This window comes from Pelophylax lessonae, assembly GCF_965119305.1.
Source record: "Pelophylax lessonae genome assembly, chromosome: 4".
In the NCBI taxonomy this organism is placed as follows: domain Eukaryota; kingdom Metazoa; phylum Chordata; class Amphibia; order Anura; family Ranidae; genus Pelophylax; species Pelophylax lessonae.
The window spans coordinates 53708121-53727552 of NC_138771.1; the positions used below are offsets into that span (position 1 = coordinate 53708121).

Sequence of the window (19432 nt, forward strand, 5' to 3'; positions counted from 1 at the left end):
ACATTTTACCTTGAGGACCACCTTAAGCCTTTTATTTGGATCACTATTTTAATAAAAACTCTGATCTGTCACTGCAAGTACCGCTGCAGCCTCAAGGTGGCCTCAGTATTCATTTGTAGGCTGAACCCTTTACTTTGTTTCATTGAAGACTCCATCCTTTATTTGGACAGGAAGCCACAGGCCACTATAAAAGTTGTCAGCAGGTATAACGCTTGCGCACGCAGGTTTTAATTTTTGTCTGCGTCCTCATTGGAGGAGTTTTAAATGATACCCTGACAGAAAGAAAGTCTTTAAACTTTTGTTTTCCTGCTGAAGCCTCATTTTGTGGTCATTATTGCATTCATTTCTCATATTACTTTCGCTGTCACAGATGTAATGAAGTTGTGTGTGGGCGGTATTGCGACAGATCACAGCCTTTTCATCAATTCTGTACTTTGAATTAACAGCAAATATGCAAGAGTAAATCACTTTATTGGACATGCGGAACTTTTTAGAATAACTAATCTCACTCCTTTCTACTGTCTAGGCTAGGGGTCACCAAACTTTCTAAACAAAGGGCCAGTTTATTGTCCTAGGGGGCCCAGACTAGAGTCATTGGGAGTAGAAAATGTCCTGGTGTCCAGTGGGAGTAAACAATGCCATATCATTGGTGTCAGTGGGAGGACTAGTGCCCCATCATTGGCGTCAGTGGAAATTATTGTGCCCCATCAGCATCAATGAAAGGAATTTTGCCCCATCATTAGTGTCAATGGAAGGAATTGTTCCCTCATCCTTGGAGGACTAGTGCCCCATCGTTGGCATCAGTGGAAATAATTGTGCCCCATCAGCGTCAATAGAAGGAATTGTGCCCTATCATTAGTGTCAATGGAAGGAATTGTGCCCCATCGTAGGTGTCAATGAAAGGAATTGTGCCCCATCGTTGGTGTCAATGGAAGGAATTGTGCCCCATCGTTGGTGTCAATGGAAGGAATTGTGCCCCATCGTTGGTGTCAATGGAAGGAATTGTGCCCCATCGTTGGTGTCAATGGAAGGAATTGTGCCCCATCGTTGGTGTCAATGGAAGGAATTGTGCCCCATCGTTGGTGTCAATGGAAGGAATTGTGCCCCATCGTTGGTGTCAATGGAAGGAATTGTGCCCCATCGTTGGTGTCAATGGAAGGAATTGTGTCCCATCGTTGGTGTCAATGGAAGGAATTGTGCCCCATCGTTGGTGTTAATGGAAGGAATTGTGTCCCATCTTTGGTGTCAATGAAAGGAATTGTGCCCCATCATTGGTGTCAATGAAAGGAATTGTGCCCCCTCATTGGGGGTCAATGGAAGGAATTGTGTCCCATCGTTGGGGGTCAGTGGAAGGAATTGTGCCCCATCGTTGGGGGTCAGTGGAAGGAATTGTGCCCCATAGTTGGGGGTCAATGGAAGGAATTGTGCCCCATTTTTGGCGGTCAATGGAAGGAATTGTGCCCCATCAGCGTCAAAGGAAGGAATTGTTCCCTCATCCTTGGAGGACTAGTGCCCCATCGTTGGCATCAGTGGAAAGAATTGTGCCCCATCAGTGTCAATAGAAGGAATTGTGCCCTATCATTAGTGTCAATGGAAGGAATTGTGCCCCAACGTAGATGTCAATGGAAGGAATTGTGCCCCATCGTTGGTGTCAATGGAAGGAATTGTGCCCCATCGTTGGTGTCAATGGAAGGAATTGTGCCCCATTGTTGGTGTCAATGGAAGGAATTGTGCCCCATCGTTGGGGGTCAATGGAAAGGTGCCCCATCAGCATCAATGGAAGGAATTGTGCCTCATCATTGGTGTCAATGGAAAAAATTGTGTCCTTTTGATGTCAGTTGGAAGAATAACCCCATTGTTTGTGTCAGTGGATGGAATAGTGCCCCAAGGGCCAGATAAAAACAAGCATTCGGATCCAGGGCCGCAGTTTGGAGACTGCAGGTCTTGAGAATTAGTGATTTCTCTGCCGTATTCTCCATTTCTTAAATCCTGCACTCCAAAATCCACATTTCCTCCTCAGTATGGCCACACATTTAACATGTGATCATGCTAGGGCAACGTGATTTGCTCTGACCAGTTCACTTTGCAAGAGTGCTTTTACAGCACATTTGGGTTTAAACGGGAATAAAGTTTTGGTTTTGTCTAAAGACAAACGTATAAATTCCAGTGAACTTCTAAGGGTTGAGGAAAGTAAGCTGCAGTCAAAACTTTCTACAATTAAGATCGTTCTTTACAGTTTAGTCTCATGCCGAGACTCTGTAAAATATATTTAATGCTTGCTTCAGAAATTGAACTTTATGGGAATCCAGACTGAATCCAGACAAACAAATCGCCTGAAGCTCCAGTATGTTAAGGGATCAGAATCTTTCAACATCCAAGTCCCCTGTACTGACCGCGTACCTAGGATTCCACCCTGGCCTAACGGGCTGGAACCCACCATGAGGATCTTCCAAATGATGGAAACTCAAGGACTTCCCAATGAATGGGATTCCTGAGCCAGGAACAACCTGCTCTTTTTCGTACCAGACAATGCTATATGATCAAATGTATTTGCATTTAGGTTTTTACTGAGCTAGTGCTATTGCTGAACTCCCCCCCTCTCTGACAGGATGGATGCAGCTACTGTCTGACTATCCAACCCTCTGGCTTCCACTGTCCAGTCACAGAGGGCTTTGTGTTTTGAGAAGGGTTTCACATAATACAAAACCTTCCGTGATAGGACAGAAGAAGAAAAGGGATGGGACTCAAATGACTCTGCACTTGCAGCACCTAAAGGTCCAGTGTTGGGGCACTGAAAGTATAGCAACAGCTGCGTCCCGGCACTCAGTAAAAGTGTAAATTGTAACTAAGAGATGTCCATGAGGTGGCATACACCTTGCTGGACTTAAAGCCCCATCCAGGAAAATTGAAAATTATCGTTTGCAGTGGGGTTGCCCCAATAATGCAAGGGTTAATGACTTGTTTTGTCTACGGGAAAGGAGAAACAGTTTTACTTCTCTCCACTCTCCCGGCAGCTGGCGCCCCCCCACACTCAAACAGTGGACTGCTTTGCTGCATTATGATGTCCAATGCTGGGCTATGGACCCTATGGTTTGTCTTGATGATGTCAGGATTCAAGACCACCGGAGGAGCGTGGGGTAGAAGAAGCTGCAGGGACCGGTCTAGCTGCGGCGAGGAGAAGTGGAGGTTCTTTTTTGTCCAAAAAAAAAAGGTGCCCCACTGCAAGGGATCATTTTTTTACCTGTCCAGTGTTGGGCTTTAACCCATTATATGCCAGCACATTTTAAACAGTGACTTCATTCTTGGAGTAGTTCTCTGAATGACATTACATTGTCACTTGCTGGAATTCAAACAAGGATGTTGGTGCTATGTGGATCTGTGTTGTGTCATTACTAGAGGGTGTTTATTGGTGGTTCTTTTTTTCTGCAAATGACAAATGTTGGTGTATTTTCTTTGGTTTAGGCTGGCTGGCAATGTTTTCATTAGCACTGCAGCTAATTCAAGGATTGTTAGTGTTAATCGCGGTGCGTAGGTGATGTGAGGCTAATTAAAGGAAATAGTGTTTTCATTGTTTTTCATATAAACATGTACAGCCGTGGCCAAAAGTTTTGAGAATGACACAAATATTAATTTTCCCAAAGTCTGCTGCTTCATTGTTTATAGATCTTTTTGTCAGATGTTACTATGGTATACTGAAGTAAAATTCCAAGCATTTCATAAGTGTCAAAGGCTTTTATTGACAATTACATTAAACGGTTGCCGACCGCCGCAAGTACATATACTGCGGCGGTCAGCCCCGGCCAGGCAAAGTGACGTACCGGTACGTCACTAGCCTGTCACTTGCTTGTGAGCCACTTGCTTGCTTGTGGGAAGTCAGTGCGTGTGACCCGATGTCCGCCGGTCACTCGCGATTGTCCGCCGTGAAGGGAGAAAGGCAGGCGGCTGATGTAAACAAGCCGTCTGTCATTCTCCCCTGTGTAAGAATGGTGATCATACGGTTCTACTATGTAGGACCGTTGATCACTGTTACTACACCAGTAGCCATGTCCAATCACAGTAAGAAGCATGCCGCTAGGGACACACTTAACCCCTCCTTCCCCAATAAGGTTAACCCCTTCCCTGCCAGTGTCATTTTGCAGTAACAGTGCATATGTATAGCACTGATTACTGTAGAAATGTCACTGGTAACCCCAAAAGTGTCAAAAATGTCAGTCAAGGGTCCGATCTGTCCGCCGCAATGTCGCAGTACCGCAAAAAAAATTGCAGATCACCGCCATTACGCGTAAAAAAAAATAACACCAAAAATGACAAAAATCTTTCCCTTAGTAAACGCAATAACTTTTGCGCAAACCAATCGAAATACGCTTTTTGCGATTTTTTATTTTTTTAACCAAACATATGTAGCAGAAAACAAATTGGCCACAAATTTTAAAAAATTTTGATTTTTACATTTTTTTTTGGGGGAATTTCATATAAAAAAAATGTGAAAAATATTGTTATTTTTGCAAAATTGTTGCTCCTTTTTTTGTTTATAGCGCAAAAAGTAAAAATCTCACAGGTGATCAAATACCACCAAAAGAAAGCTCTGTTTGTGGGGAAAAGGACGTCAAATTTGTTTAGGTACAGCTTCGCACGACCGCGCAATTGTCTGTTAAATTCACGCAGTGCCGAATCGCAAAAAAAGGCCCTGGTCGGAATGGGGGTAAAATCTTCCGGGGCTTAAGTGGTTAAGTTTATGCAAAGAGTCAATATTTGCAGTGTTGACCCTTCTATTTCAAGACCTCTAGAATTCCCCCTGGCATGTTGTCAATCAACTTCTGGGCCACATCCTGACCGATGGCAGCCAATTCTTTCATAATCAATGCTTGGAGATTGTCAAAATTTGTTGGATTTTTTTTTTGTTTATCCGCCTCTTGAGGATTGACCACAAGTTCTCAATGGGATTAAGGTCTGTGGTGTTTCCTGGCAATTGACCCAAAATTTCGATGTTTTGTTCCCCAAGCCACTTAGTTATCAGTTTTTCCTTATGGCAAGGTGCTCCATCATGTTGGAAAAGGCATTGTTCCTCACCAAACTGTTCCTGGATGGTTGGGATAAGTTGCTCTCAGAGGAAGTTTTTGTACCATTCTTTATTCATGGCTGTGTTCTTAGGCAAAATTGTGAGTGAGCCCACTCCCTTGACTGAGAAGCGACCCCACACATGAATGGTCTCAGGATGCTTTACTGTTGTCATGACACAGGACTGATGGAAGTACTCACCTTTTTCTGACAAGGTTTCCTCCAGATGCCCCAAACAATCAGAAAGGGGATTTATCAGCGAAAATGACTTTACCCCAGTCCTCAGCAGTCCAGTCCCTGTACCTTTTGCAGAAGATCAGTCTGTCCCTGATGTTTTTTTCTGGAGAGAAGCGGCTTCATTGCTGCCTTTCTTAACACCAGGCCATCCTCCAAAAGTCTTCTCCTCACTGGGCATGCAGATGTACTCACACATTCCTGCTGCCATTCCTGAGCAAGCTCTGCACTGGTGGTGCCCCCATCCCACAGCTGAATCAACTGTAGGAGACGGTCCTGGCGCTTACTGGACTTTCTTGGGCGCCCTGAAGCCTTCTTCACAAATGCAATGGGAATGTTTTTTATGGGATTAAGTTAATTTTCATGGCAAAGAGGAACTTTTGCAATGAATTGCAATTCATCTGATCACTCTTCATAACATTCTGGAGTATATGCAAATTGCCACCATAAAAAGTGAGGCAGCAGAAAATAATTATTTGTGTCATTCTCAAAACGTTTGGCCATAGCTGTAGAAGAATTTTGTCTTAAAAAAAAAAAATTGTACAGTATATGGGGGCATTTTATATTTTCTCATTACAGTATAAAGGATACCCTCCCTGCTTTGCGGTAATCCATGCAACAATAACGTAGGTACTGATAGAAATGCACCATACTTTTTTCTGTTGAACTAGTGCTTTGCCAAGACCGGGCACAGCAATAGGTTTGCTTTAGGTTAGCCCCCCCCCCCCCCCCCAGCAGTGCAGACCTGCCTTCCTTTTGCTCCCCCACTGCTCCTTTTAGCCACTGAGCACAAAGCAGAGTTCTCAAGCTAAGAGTCTCCAGATTTGGACTCCCCTGTGACAGTGGTGATTGGCTCAGTGCTGTCACATGGAATGACTTACGTGCTTCTCCATACTCCAAAGTACAGAGAGGGATATTTATCAAAACTCCCAAAATTTTGAGCATGCCAACCAATCGGCTTTAAAAAACTTAAAGTATAACTAAATAATTTTTGTTTAGTTTTGGACAGAGTGGAGATGGATTAGGGTCCCTTTCAGGTTTTATTGCTACCTTTGCCCCTGTTAGGGAGATTCAACCTCTCCATTTGTCCTGTTTATAGTTATCACCAAATGTGAAAGGAATAAGAAAATCCCAAATTTTGGGTTGTCCTGAGAGCAGTAATAGAGGGGAAATCTTCAAAAGGGGGCACCAGTTGTGGTGACCTGGGGGCCCCAGTAGATTCCCTTAAAGCTGAATTTCAGGAATTTAGATCCTTTGTAGGCACACTATAAGTTGGGTCCAAGGAGGTGCATGATATCTCCTGCGCTTATATCTATTATTTACATCTGACAGTTTTATTGCACTCCTGGAAGATGGTAATCACTATATTTCTGGGGGCCTGATGCTGATGCTTCAGGTCTAAGCATCTTCAACATTAGAGTTGGTGCAGCTGCTATGCTTGCTTCTGCCCAATCACAGAAGCCTTCATATTATGGGAACTCCTTCACAAAGTACAATGGTTTCCCTGATAGGGCAGCAAAGGGGAGGGGCGCAGGCCTGTCTGAGTGTCAGTGTATGCTCTGGCAGAGCCATAATACTGTCAGATAAAAATAATAGAGATATGTTCGGGAGATGTCATTCACCTCCTTGAACTTAACTCATAAGTTTGCCTTCATTTTTTACAAAGTGGCTGAATTTCTGGAATTCAGCTTTAATTTGTAGGGATTTCTTCTCACTTCCTGTTTGGCTATGGGACAGGAAGTGAAGGTACATCTCCCCAATGGGAAACAGATGGCAAAAAAAAACTGACAGGGGTTATAACCCTCCCTTACTCTATCCAAAATGAAAAATAAAGTTCTCCCTATAGTTCTACTTTAAGTAAACAAGCTGAAAATAAAAGCTGGTTGGTTTCCATGCACAACTGCTCCAGATTCTGGCTGCTCCAGGTTTGATAAATACCCCCCCCCCCCTTTTTTTTTGCATCATGCTGGAAATCTCTTTTGACAGGTGTCTAATTATTCACTTTTCATTGAGAAAGGGAAACTTCTCTTGGTATATGTGATGGTGCTCACCGTCAATGGGAGTGAAGGACAAATACTTGATGATTTGGGTTGCTTCAAGTGGGACAGTGATGTTTGTCAGCCATGTATCTTGAGAGATATGTAAGGACTGTTCCTGTTTGATTCTGAACATGTTCATTGAAAGAGCTTTCCCTATTGTTTGTGTATTGAGATAATGTGTATTGTGTTAAGTCTGCCGGTCCCATTGTTGTATGTTAATGACCTCACATTTTTCTGTCCAGATGGCCAGATAATTAGTTCAGGTTAATTATATTTGTGTATACAATTTCATCTGCATAGGATAATGTAGTCAGGCAACCCCTGACCTGTGTGTAGTTATTTGATCAGGAGGGGGGATGTGCTCATAATTAGTGATACTCAGTCTTGCCAACTGTGGTGTTAATGCCATGTGTGTACTTGATATGTACATTTATTTTCAGGTACAAAACCAACCCCTGGCTTTGGGATTTAGAATGGGATGTCCAAGAATTCAAACAAAAGAAGATGAAAGTCAGCAAAAAGCAGAAAGAAGTAAAATCATCCTCCGAGCATGCCGCAGTATCCACAAATCACTCCGATTCTCAGGAAGGTGAGACAGCAGCTACATCACATCTGTATCCTCTTTAGATGCTAGCCCTGTCTAGCCACTTGCCGACTGCCTAACGCCGATCTACGTCGGCAGTCAGCCCCTCACAGGCAAAGTGACGTAGGGCTACGTCACTAGCTTGTGAGGGTCTAGGGAGCGAGTGCGCGCCCCCGCGTGGTCACGGACCCCCCCGCGCGTGTGACCGGCGGACCCGATGTCCGCCGGTCACTCGGCGATCGGCGGGGGAGAGGGAGAATGTCAGGCAGCTTGTGTAAACAAGCCACCTGTCATTCTCCTTGCTGTTAGGATACTGATCACTCGGATCTAGTATGTAGATCCGTTGATCAGTGTCCATACAGCTCAAGCCCCAGCCAATCACAGTAGAAAGCACGCCCCTAGGGATACACACAGCCCCTCCCTCCCAAATAAAGTTAACCCCTTCACTACCAGTGTATTTTTACAGTAACAGTGCATATATATAGCACTGATTACTGTAGAAATGTCACTGGTAACCCCAAAAGTGTCAAAAATGTCAGTCAAGGGTCCGATCTGTCCGCCCCAATGTCGCAGTACCGCAAAAAAAATCGCAGATCGCCGCCATTACACGTTAAAAAAAAAAAAACAACAAAAATGACAGAAATCTTTCCCTTTGTTAGTAAACGCGATAACTTTTGCGCAAACCAATCAAAATACGCTTTTTGCGATTTTTTTACTAAACATAGGTAGCATAAAACAAATTGGCCGAAAAAGTAAAAAAATTTTGATTTTTAAATTTTTTTTTGGGGGAATTTCATATAAAAAAATGTGAAAAATATTGCTATTTTTGCAAAATTGACGCTCTTTTTTTGTTTATAGCGCGTGATCAAAAAATCGCACAGGTGATCAAATACCACCAAAAGAAAGCTCTGTTTGTGGGAAAAAAAGGACGCCAAATTCGTTTAGGTACAGCGTCGCACGACCGCGCAATTGTCCGTTAAAGTCACGCAGTGCCGAATCGCAAAATACCCCCTGGTCGGAATGGGGGTAAAATCTTCCGGTGCTTAAGTGGCTAGTTAGTGGTCTGTAACTAAGATGCACAATTCTCTTACAAAATACCAGTAATGGACCATTGGATGGGGGCTCCCCCCTGTCTCTGAGGCTGTTAGATGGATTTTCTGTGCACTGCTTTTGGTGAAAGGACATGCTCTAAACTTCTCCCCCCAATCTCTGCTACACCTCCTTACTCATTACCAGCTCACCTCCTCCTCAGCATTACCACATCCAATGTCTGTGAGCTGCTGGAGCACTACAAGTACCAGCATACCAGGAGATGGAGGACAGTAGCAGGCTAATATTTAGATGGAAAGTGATGGTGTGTGTATACTGTGTGTGTGTGTGTGTGTGTGTGTGTGTGTGTGTATAGGCGGCGACAACTAGCGGGCGGAAAAACAATCTCCACTAAATATAGCATCTACCGGAGTGAAAAGGCTGCCGGTGTTCTGTGAAAACACCGAGTGGTTAAAATCCCCAATTATTCCTGGTGTACACTCGCCGGAAATGACGTTGTTGGAGTTCTCGGCAAGCTGAAGTTTTTGGCACAACATCGGTTTCTTTTGAATCGGCCGATATTCGACTTGTGTGTACCAGGCTTTAGAGCTCACACTCTAAAAGGGAGGATCAAAAGGTACATACTGTGGGGGGGGGGGCTGAAAGAGAAAATAAAAAGTACAGTCGTTAGGTTGAGGCCGGATAGGGTTCTCCAAAGAAGGTTTCAATTTTCTTTTTTCTTTTATTAAATCATTTTTTATTTGAGAAAAAAAATTGTAAAAAGTCACCATTACAAAAAATAAAACCCACAAAAGACCCCATAGCGATACATTCTTGTAGAAAAACTATCCCCTGCCTCCTTCCACTGATACCAACAATAGGGCACTATTCCTTCCTCTAAAACCAATGATGGGCCACTGTTTGCTCTCACTGACAGCTTGGCGTTCTCTGATTCCACTGGCCACAGTCTGGCCCCCTGAAGCCTCAAGAACAGTAAACTGTCTTTTGTTTAGAAAGTTTGGAGACCCTGTAATAGACAATCATAGAATATGTTGCAGTAGAAAATAAGGATACTTGCATGCAACCCTCTTGGCCGCCGTCTGATCATTCAATCGGGGACAACTCAACATTTGTGCCTAGATTGCCTAAACAACACTGCACCTCCCACTATACAGATTCATACAATACAAGGGATATCACTCTACAGGTAGCGAGTCTGAAAATTAGAGATCGTGACCACAGTCACCGGAGATTAATGCATCAATAGGTATTATCTAAACTATACTAACAATCTATCCATCACTAGTAACGGAATACCCAAGCCCGGGGTACCCAACCAAGGTTCCCAAAGCTTATAAAAATTTTTTTCGGACATTCATCGTTTTGGTGAACACATTTTTCTCTTCTAATATGGTGTCATTTCCCACTTTCATCCAGTTAGAATGTGAAGGGGAAAGTAGTGCCAACCATCTCTGAGCTATGAGTTTTCTAGCCTGAAAAAGGCAACAAAGTACGAGAATATGCGTGGTAGGTGGAACCAGCTCCTCATCCATCCATGTAGCCTTGTAGACAAAACAGGACAGCATAAACACAGAATTCAGTGTTTGAAGAATCGCTTCTCCGTATTCATGTGATTTTAGGACACCGCCATATCATGTGTATGAGGGAGCCCAGTGAGAATCCACATCTAAGAAAGTGTTCCTCTGGTCACCTACCAAATTTAAACAATTTCTGCAGTGTATAGTGGGCTCTGTGTAGTAGGTACAGTTGTGACCATTTTTGAGAAGTTAACAGATACACTCAGGGCTGGGGCAAGGGGTGGGCAGGAGGGAAAGTTGCTCTGGGTGCATTGGTTTACTATAGGGATGGGAGTGCCTTCCTTCTGTTACAAGGCTGATAGAAGTAGTGACAGTGCCAATGAATTTTGTCAAGCGAGTGCATGCTGGGAGTAGGATCTCGTAAAGCTTGTACATCATGAATGGGTAAGGGGGGGTGCAGCTTGGCATCTTTGCCCTGGGCACTGGATGACCTTGTCCCAGCACTAGAGACACTAAAGGGACTGATTCCAGAATATATTGCCAATGTTCTCCTGTAAGATCAACCAAGTCCTCCAACCAGCGCTCCCTACAAGGCAGATCTACTTTGCCATTTAAAGCTGCCAGATGTAGACTGCCATGAAGATCCGAAATCAGACCCTTAGTAGATGTAGCAAAAGCCAGGGAGCGTAGCAATGGTGCCCTACTCCACTGCAGAGCTATATCCTTAAACTGGGCATGTAGGACAGTTTACAAGTACTGGTAAAAAAAAACGTGTATAATATTTCAGCTATTGGAAGTACAGCTGAGCTAGACGCTCAATACCACACCTCTTCAGTCATTAAAGGTACCTAACCTACTACTTTAAATCAATTTTTATTTTGATTTGGAAATTGTGCCTTTTAGATCCTGGTCCTCCCAGTGAAGAGGAAGAATCGCATCCTCCTCCTGGTAAACTTTACTTGGAGAGGATCATAGAGAAGACTTTGCCATCCTTACCAAAGCGAAACCAACACATGCCGGGGCATCCAGGGTAAGAGGAATGTAAAAATAACATGCTGGTTATGTAAAATTGTATGTAAATGGCAACTGAGCTGAAGAGTTCTGTTTGTTCATGTAGCTGGTATCGTAAGCTTTGTCCTAAACTGGGAGATCCTGATTGGGTGCCTGGTCCAAGCCTTATCAGCATTCAGATGCGACTAACTCCTAAACTAATGCGTTTGACTTGGGATGGCTTTCCTCTGCATTTCTCGGAGAAGCATGGCTGGGGCTATCTTGTTCCAGGGCGGAAGGACAATCTGTTGGCCAACCAAGAAGAGGATGATCATTCTGCTGGTGCTGCTTTTTGCCCGTATGAGGCAATTGAAGATTCATACACCGAATACAAGAATAAGGCTAAAGTGAATGCCGATAAACTGGATTCCTCTGTTAATGAAGAATTCTTGCTAACAGAAGACAGCAGCATCTGGCAAAAGGTAAAGTAATGGATTGATGCATTTATTCTATGACTTGGTCATCCAAGTCTCATAGTTAAAGGGGTTGTAAAGTCAGAAGTTTTTTTTATCTTAATTCATTCTATGAATGAGATAAAGTCTTCTGTGTGCAGCCACCCCATCAGCTTCTCCAATACTTACATGAGCCCCCTCTCTATCCAGCGATGTCCACGAGTGCCTCAGCCTTCCGGGACTCTTTCTCCTGATTGGCTGAGACACAGCAGGGGCGCCATTGGCTGTCAATCAAACTCAGACAATCAGGAGAGAGAGGGGGTTGGGCATACAAGCACATTATGCCATGATCTTTCAGGGAGAAGATTTTCTGTGGTTTACTACCACTTTAAGCTAAGACCAGTAGGCCTAGCATCGCATGGAAAGGGTCAACAACTTCCTCAGCAGAACTACAATGTAGCAGGCTAGCTACATACATTTAAATAGGGATTAAAAACCTTCAGGGCAGCATTCAAATGTAGTAGCACAGCACTCCATACAGCTAAATCTCAGAATGTTCCCACTGTTATGTGAATATGCAGATAGCACACACATGGGGAGAGAGAGCCTGTTCATTTGTAGGTTGACTTCCTTTTTTTCAGAGCCAATCTTTGTCATAAAATAGATAACACAAGAGCAAAAATCAAAACTAAAAAGAGGGGGAGGTTCTCTGGGGTCCAACAAGGAACCACAGGGAGTCAACCCCCACTCAATAAAAAGAGGGGACTTTGGAGGGTGTGGAATATGCAATGGTGTGCATAATAGATCAACAAAAAAGATAAAGGTACATTAAAATTCAATTTATTGTATACACTTGATTAAAAGGTAAAACATCAATTGCATATGTATAAATATAATTCCACATCCGCCATAGAAGAGAAAGTCCGGCCAATGGATACAGATGGCCCGCTGATGGTCAAACAAGGGTGACATGGGACTGACGCGTTTCGTTGAACTGTAATGTTCCAAAAGGCTTCATCAGAGAACCTTGAATTTTTTGGCAGACTTTATAGAAGAAAAAAAGTTACATATAGATGCAGAGAAAATAATTTCATATAGGAGTTCAATTAGTTACAATCCAATTAAAAGAAAAAAGAAAAGAATGCTCACCACAAATAATATAACCAGGCAAGTCTTCAATGGCTGGGATAGAGGGTGCCCCATAAACACACCAGGGATGCCCAGTAGTAACAGCTTAAGAGGAGAACCCCTAGCAACATAACGGGGTACCCCTCCTTGGGAGTACTGAGCCCCGCAAATCCAGATACAAAATAAGTAGGTTCGACCGTAAAGGGAACCACCCCGGGTCAAAAACAGATGGAATGTGGACACAATCTAAAAAGCAATTTATAAATGTGTTTTAGGAAATCATATAACATAAATGGCCCCCAACCAAGCACACAGAGCAGATGGCAAGGTGCCTAGAGTCTGGGAAAGTCCTGAAGGAAAGAGAGGAGGAATACACCCATATATAGAGGGGAAAAAAAATCAAGACACCTTCTTGTCAGTGATCCTCAAATCCAATATGGTTAGACAGAAGGTATCCTCCACATGAAAGATCCCAGAAATAGGAGGCCAAAAGTAACAAAATCTGTATAAATATAGAAGGGTGAGAATTGTCCTTGCCTCAATCCGTTAATACCGCCAGCATAGGTGTTTCCAAGATGGAGAATGGCCGCGTCCACTGCACGGACCGTCTCCGTAATGTACGGGGCTCCACCGGAAGGGGCGGAGCAGGAAACCTCCCGTCCATCACTTCCGGCACGGGCGCAAAAGAATAGAGCGTGCGCGGCAACCAGGGTGACACGCACACGTCACTCCTGGCCGCTACCCCGCTCCAAGCCCCGGCCGGAAGGAGCGGTCGGGTAAGGAATAGGAAAAACCATATCCTGGCTTGGCGCCCGAGCACTTCCCAAAATATAAAGCTGGAAACACCAGGCACCCACAGCAACCCTTGATCCACACCCCCCAGCCCAGCCAGCTCAAATCTATAGAATATCCAACACAAAAATACATATACATGGGTACACATGCACATAATTATATTACAAAAAAAAAGAAGGGAGGAAATATATAGATCAAGTGAGATAGGGTTGAAAGGAAATAGCAGTGTTAAGGCCTGGTGGAGAAGTGGCCTGTAAATTATAGATCCACTTAACCTCCTGTTTGAGGATTCTATAGCCAAAGTCCCCCCCCCACATGGATTTTGGGGGATAACCTAGAGAACAGAAAAGGTGATTACATTGGGATCATAGCTATGACACGACCCAACGTTCTTTCAGATATGTGTAAAAAAAATAACCCTGCATCTATATAATACAGATAGTCCTGAATGCGGTGTGCGAACGTCCTCTTAGTTTTTCCTACATAAAAGGAGCCGCATATACAGGTCCCTCCCTAAAAATTAGCATATTGTGATAAAGTTCATTATTTTCTGTAATATACTGATAAACATTATACTTTCATATATTTTAGATTCATTACACGCAACTGAAGTAGTGCAAGCCTTTTATTGTTTTAATATTGATGATTTTGGCATACAGCTCATGAAAACCCCAAATTCCTATCTCAAAAAATTAGCATATTTCATCCGACCAATAAAAGAAAAGTGTTTTTAATACAAAAAAAGTCAACCTTCAAATAATTATGTTCAGTTATGCACTCAATACTTGGTCGGGAATCCTTTTGCAGAAATGACTGCTTCAATGCGGCGTGGCATGGAGGCAATCAGCCTGTGGCACTGCTGAGGTGTTATGGAGGCCCAGGATGCTTCGATAGCGGCCTTGAGCTCATCCAGAGTGTTGGGTCTTGCGTCTCTCAACTTTCTCTTCACAACATCCCACAGATTCTCTATGGGGTTCAGGTCAGGAGAGTTGGCAGGCCAATTGAGCACAGTAATACCATGGTCAGTAAACCATTTACCAGTGGTTTTGGCACTGTGAGCAGGTGCCAGGTCGTGCTGAAAAATTAAATCTTCATCTCCATAAAGCTTTTCAGCAGATGAAAGCATGAAGTGCTCCAAAATCTCCTGATAGCTAGCTGCATTGACCCTGCCCTTGATAAACCACAGTGGACCCACACCAGCAGCTGACATGGCACCCCAGACCATCACTGACTGTGGGTACTTGACACTGGACTTCAGGCATTTTGGCATTTCCCTCTCCACAATCTTCCTCAGGGTCTGGTCACCTCTTCTCATTGTGCAGCGTTTTCTGCCACACTTTTTCCTTCCCACAGACTTCCCACTGAGGTGCCTTGATACAGCACTCTGGGAACAGCCTATTCGTTCAAAAATTTCTTTCTGTGTCTTACCCTCTTGCTTGAGGGTGTCAATGATGGCCTTCTGGACAGCAGTCAGGTCGGCAGTCTTACCCATGATTGCGGTTTTGAGTAATGAACCAGGCTGGGAGTTTTTAAAAGCCTCAGGAATCTTTTGCAGGTGTTTAGAGTTAATTAGTTGATTCAGATGATTAGGTTAATAGCTCGTTTAGAGAACCTTTTCATGATAATTTTTTGAGATAGGAATTTTGGGTTTTCATGAGCTGTATGCCAAAATCATCAATATTAACACAATAAAAGGCTTGCACTACTTCAGTTGTGTGTAATGAATCTAAAATATATGAAAGTCTAATGTTTATCAGTACATTACAGAAAATAATGAACTTTATCACAATATGCTAATTTTTTTAGAGGGACCTGTACATAAGGCTCAGGCATGGCTGCTAAGTCAGTGCAGCAAGAGCAGAGCACAGGCTTGTGGAACCATAGGTGCCAGCAGACCTAGAGCAGCAAAAAGGATTTTAACAGTATACACTATGAGGATTATTCTGTTTATTCCCGCATGACGATTTGCTCACTTGGAGCTATAAAGATGATGAATACTTTGGTCACAAGTTTTTAGGATTCCAGTGCTGCCAGTACCGAATAAATGATCCACTGCTTCCATAGACCTTTGTAATGAGGGCCTATGTCAACTGGTAAGAGGCTGTGAAAGTGGGTGTCGGTGGTGGTCTCCATATTATACTATCAGAAGACTTCATTTGCTTTTCCCTCCTTGGATGCGGGTTCCTGTGAAACTGATCAGCACTGCACCTATTTTATTACAATTGAATAATATTGGATGTGCAATTCAAAAGAAAAGGCTTGTGACTGAATGTTTGATGTCTCATTTTTCAGGTAGAGGAACTCAGTCGGCTGGAGACAGACCTGGGCCCTGAAGAATTAACCAAAGCAACATCTAAGAAGACAAACCGAAAAAAATCAGTGAGTTCCTGTCTTCTATTCATCATAAAACTATTATGGATTTGGTTTAAGAAATCATTTTTGGGTTTGGTTAAATGCTCTCTGAAAATTGAAGGAATAGAAGCATTTATCTAAATGTATATGGGAATATGGTGTGTATGTGTGTGTGTGTTTATATATATATATGTATATATATATATATATATATATATATATATATATATATATATATATATATATATATATATATAGTCTAACTGGTTGGCATCTAGTTGGTGCACTGGAGATGGAGCAGTGAGCACTAGGTGGTTAGAGCAGCTTAAAGGGGATTTCTACTTTAGCAATCAAATTTAAAAAAAAAAACGTCACTATTTGTTTGTTTTGTTACCCTTCACACAACATAGCTAAACAGTTTTTAAAATATTGTCTTACCTTTTTAGATGTTTCTTAAGCCGGCCATAGACAGATAGATAGAAATTTGGCCGGCTCAGCAGCATATATGGGCAGGATAATTGTACTGAAATCGATCTATTAACCACTATACCACCGGAGGATTTTGCTGTCTTACGTCCAGGCCACTTTTTGCGATTCGGCGCTGTGCGACTTTAACTGACAATTGCGTGGTCGTGCAATGCTGTACCCAAACAAAATTTACGTCCTTTTTTCCCCACAAACAGAGCTTTTTTTTGGTGGTATTTGATCACCAGTGCGATTTCTACTTTTTGCGCTATAAACAAAAAAAAAGCGTTTATTTTGAAAAGATAACAATATTTTTAACATTTTTTTATATGAAATTCCCCCCCAAAAAAAATGTAAAAATCAATTTTTTTTAATTTTTGGCCAATTTGTTTTCTGCTACTTATGTTTGGTAAAAAAAATCACAATAAGCATATTTTGATTGGTTTGCGCAAATGTTATTGCGTTTACTAACTAAGGGAAAGATTTCTGTCATTTTTGGTGTTTTTTTTTTTAAACGTGTAATGGCGGCGATCTGTGATTTTTTTTTTTTTGCGGGACTGTGACATTGCGGCGGACAGATCGGACCCTTGACTAACATTTTTGACACTTTTGGGGGTACCAGTGACATTACTGCAGTAATCAGTGCTATATATATGCACTGTTACTGCAAAAATAACACTGGCAGGGAAGGGGTTAATTTTATTGGAGAGGGAGGGGTTAATGTATGCCTGGTGCTTACTAACGTGTGGGGGGGGGGGAGGTGACTGTGTGACACAAGGACAGATCTGTCCCTGCCTGTCACTCTGATCTGTCCCTGCCTGTCACTTAGGAGATCCGCCCGCTCTGTTTACACAAGCGGGCGGATCTCCTCACTCGATTCCCCGACGATCGGGGAAGAGTGGCGGCGATCGCCGCCGCTCCTCCCCTGGCCCGACTCCCACTGTGACTGAAAACAGCGGGAGCGTGCCTCCGGCGGCACGCGAGTGCCGCCTACAGGGGGAGGAGTCCAGCAACGTAGGTCTACAACGCTGGACGGGATCGTGCCACATTGCTGCAGTAGCAGCAATGTGAGCAGAGGTAAAGTGGTTAATCGACTTCAGTGTAAGGAGCCTGTCTGTTTTTTTTTTTTCGTACGATCACTGCTGGTGGCAGCAACCAGCAGTGATCATTGACTTCTGATGGCGGGGAAACCTCCCGCTGTCACAATACAAAAGCTGCATGGGAAGATTTTAGGAATAGGAAATTCAAGAAATTTTTGCAGGAAAGAAAATTTCATGATGTATGGCCTGCTTTAGGAGAATTTGTCATAGCTGACTGTAAGCATTTCTCAGCAGGCTCAGTGTGATCTGTCCCATTAGAAAGACCCCTTTATCTCTGTATATTAAAAATTTGATGGCTGGATGGGATTACTTTGAATGGAGTAATGCAACTCTTCTTGCTACCCATTGTAAAGTACGGTACAGTAGTGAACATTGTGGATTCTTTTGCTGATCAGCGGCTGCAGCTGCTGATCATTGTATTCTGATAGTGGAGTCCCACTGACAGAATACATGTCTCTGTGAATGAACTAGGAGAGGGCTTATAAGCGCCCCCGCAGTCCATTCAGAACTACAAGCTGTCAGCCGCGGTGGCTGATGGTAGTTGTAGTCTATCCCTTCACAGGAAACTGTGAATGAATGAAGCGGCCATGTGGGGGCAGAGTCGCGCTTTTTTGGCATTGTGACAGCGGGTGTGGGGAGATCTCTCACCCGCTGTCACACTGAGGCAGGAGGAGAGGTTGCAGGGCACGTTACATGTTTCACCCTAAATACTGGTGGAACATGATGTAACATTTTCTGAAAAGGTGAACTTAGCCATTAGGTGGCCAATAAGAGCCCTTTCCTTGTTAGGGGTATGAATGGTGTACAGCGATTTAGCTCCAAAATCAGGGAAATTAAAGCGGAGTTCCGGCCACAAAATCAACATAATCGATTTTGTGGCCATCCGCTTGCTTTTCGTCACCTGAAAAGGAAATGGATAGTTACGATTTTTTTTTTTTTTTTTTACTTACCTTGTATTGTAGAAAAATATACTCACCTTTCTTCCACTTCCTCCTTCGGCGGCCGTGGCCCGCGCCGTTACTTCCGGTTTGCAATGATTCCTGGGAGCTGAATGTCATTGCTCCCAGGAATCAATGCGACAGCACCGGCCCCGCGCGTCACTTCCGGTGCGGCGCCGCATTCCCTGCTAAACAACTTCTGGGTTTGCTCAGAAGCTGTGGAGGAATGCGGCGCCGCACCGGAAGTGACGAGCGGGGCCAGTGCAGGCGCATTCTGGGAGAAGAGGACACGGAAGAGGATGCAGAAGAGGACGCGCTGGCTTCAGCTGCCCACATCCGAGATGGCAACGCTGGAGAAGAAGTTTTAAAGGTGAGTATTTCTTCTTGCAGGTAAGTGTGACCCGGGACAGTACAGAGGCTATCCATTGTGGAATGTACTAGCCCTGACTGTCCCGGGGGTATTTTTATTGAAAATGTTTTTTCATGGCCGGAACTCCGCTTTAATTCCTTTGTAACAAAGCAAAGCTAGTTTCAGAAAAGTACACAAGAGAGTTTTCTTCTTAACAAAGGGAATACTCTATGATACTTGCTCTTAGACGACGCTTTAACTTTTTAAAGTGGCCGTCAGATTTGCTTTTTAAAGGGAAAATTAACTGGCCAGAGCTCAATGCCAACAAATTATTCCACTGTATAGGGCAGGGATCCTCAAACTACGGCCCTCCAGCTGTTGT

The 19432-nt window shown here is 43.4% G+C and overlaps 1 protein-coding gene across 1 annotated transcript in view; it reads left to right on the plus strand.

Moving 5' to 3' along the window:
• The window catches only part of POLG (DNA polymerase gamma, catalytic subunit), a 105051-nt gene that overhangs the window by 23596 nt on the left and 62023 nt on the right, over positions 1 to 19432 (plus strand). Inside the window, exons 7-10 of the mRNA XM_082255112.1 lie at positions 7772 to 7920; positions 11385 to 11511; positions 11599 to 11953; positions 16139 to 16225. Coding sequence (XP_082111238.1) covers positions 7772 to 7920; positions 11385 to 11511; positions 11599 to 11953; positions 16139 to 16225 — 718 coding nt within the window. The remainder of the gene's footprint in view (positions 1 to 7771; positions 7921 to 11384; positions 11512 to 11598; positions 11954 to 16138; positions 16226 to 19432) is intronic.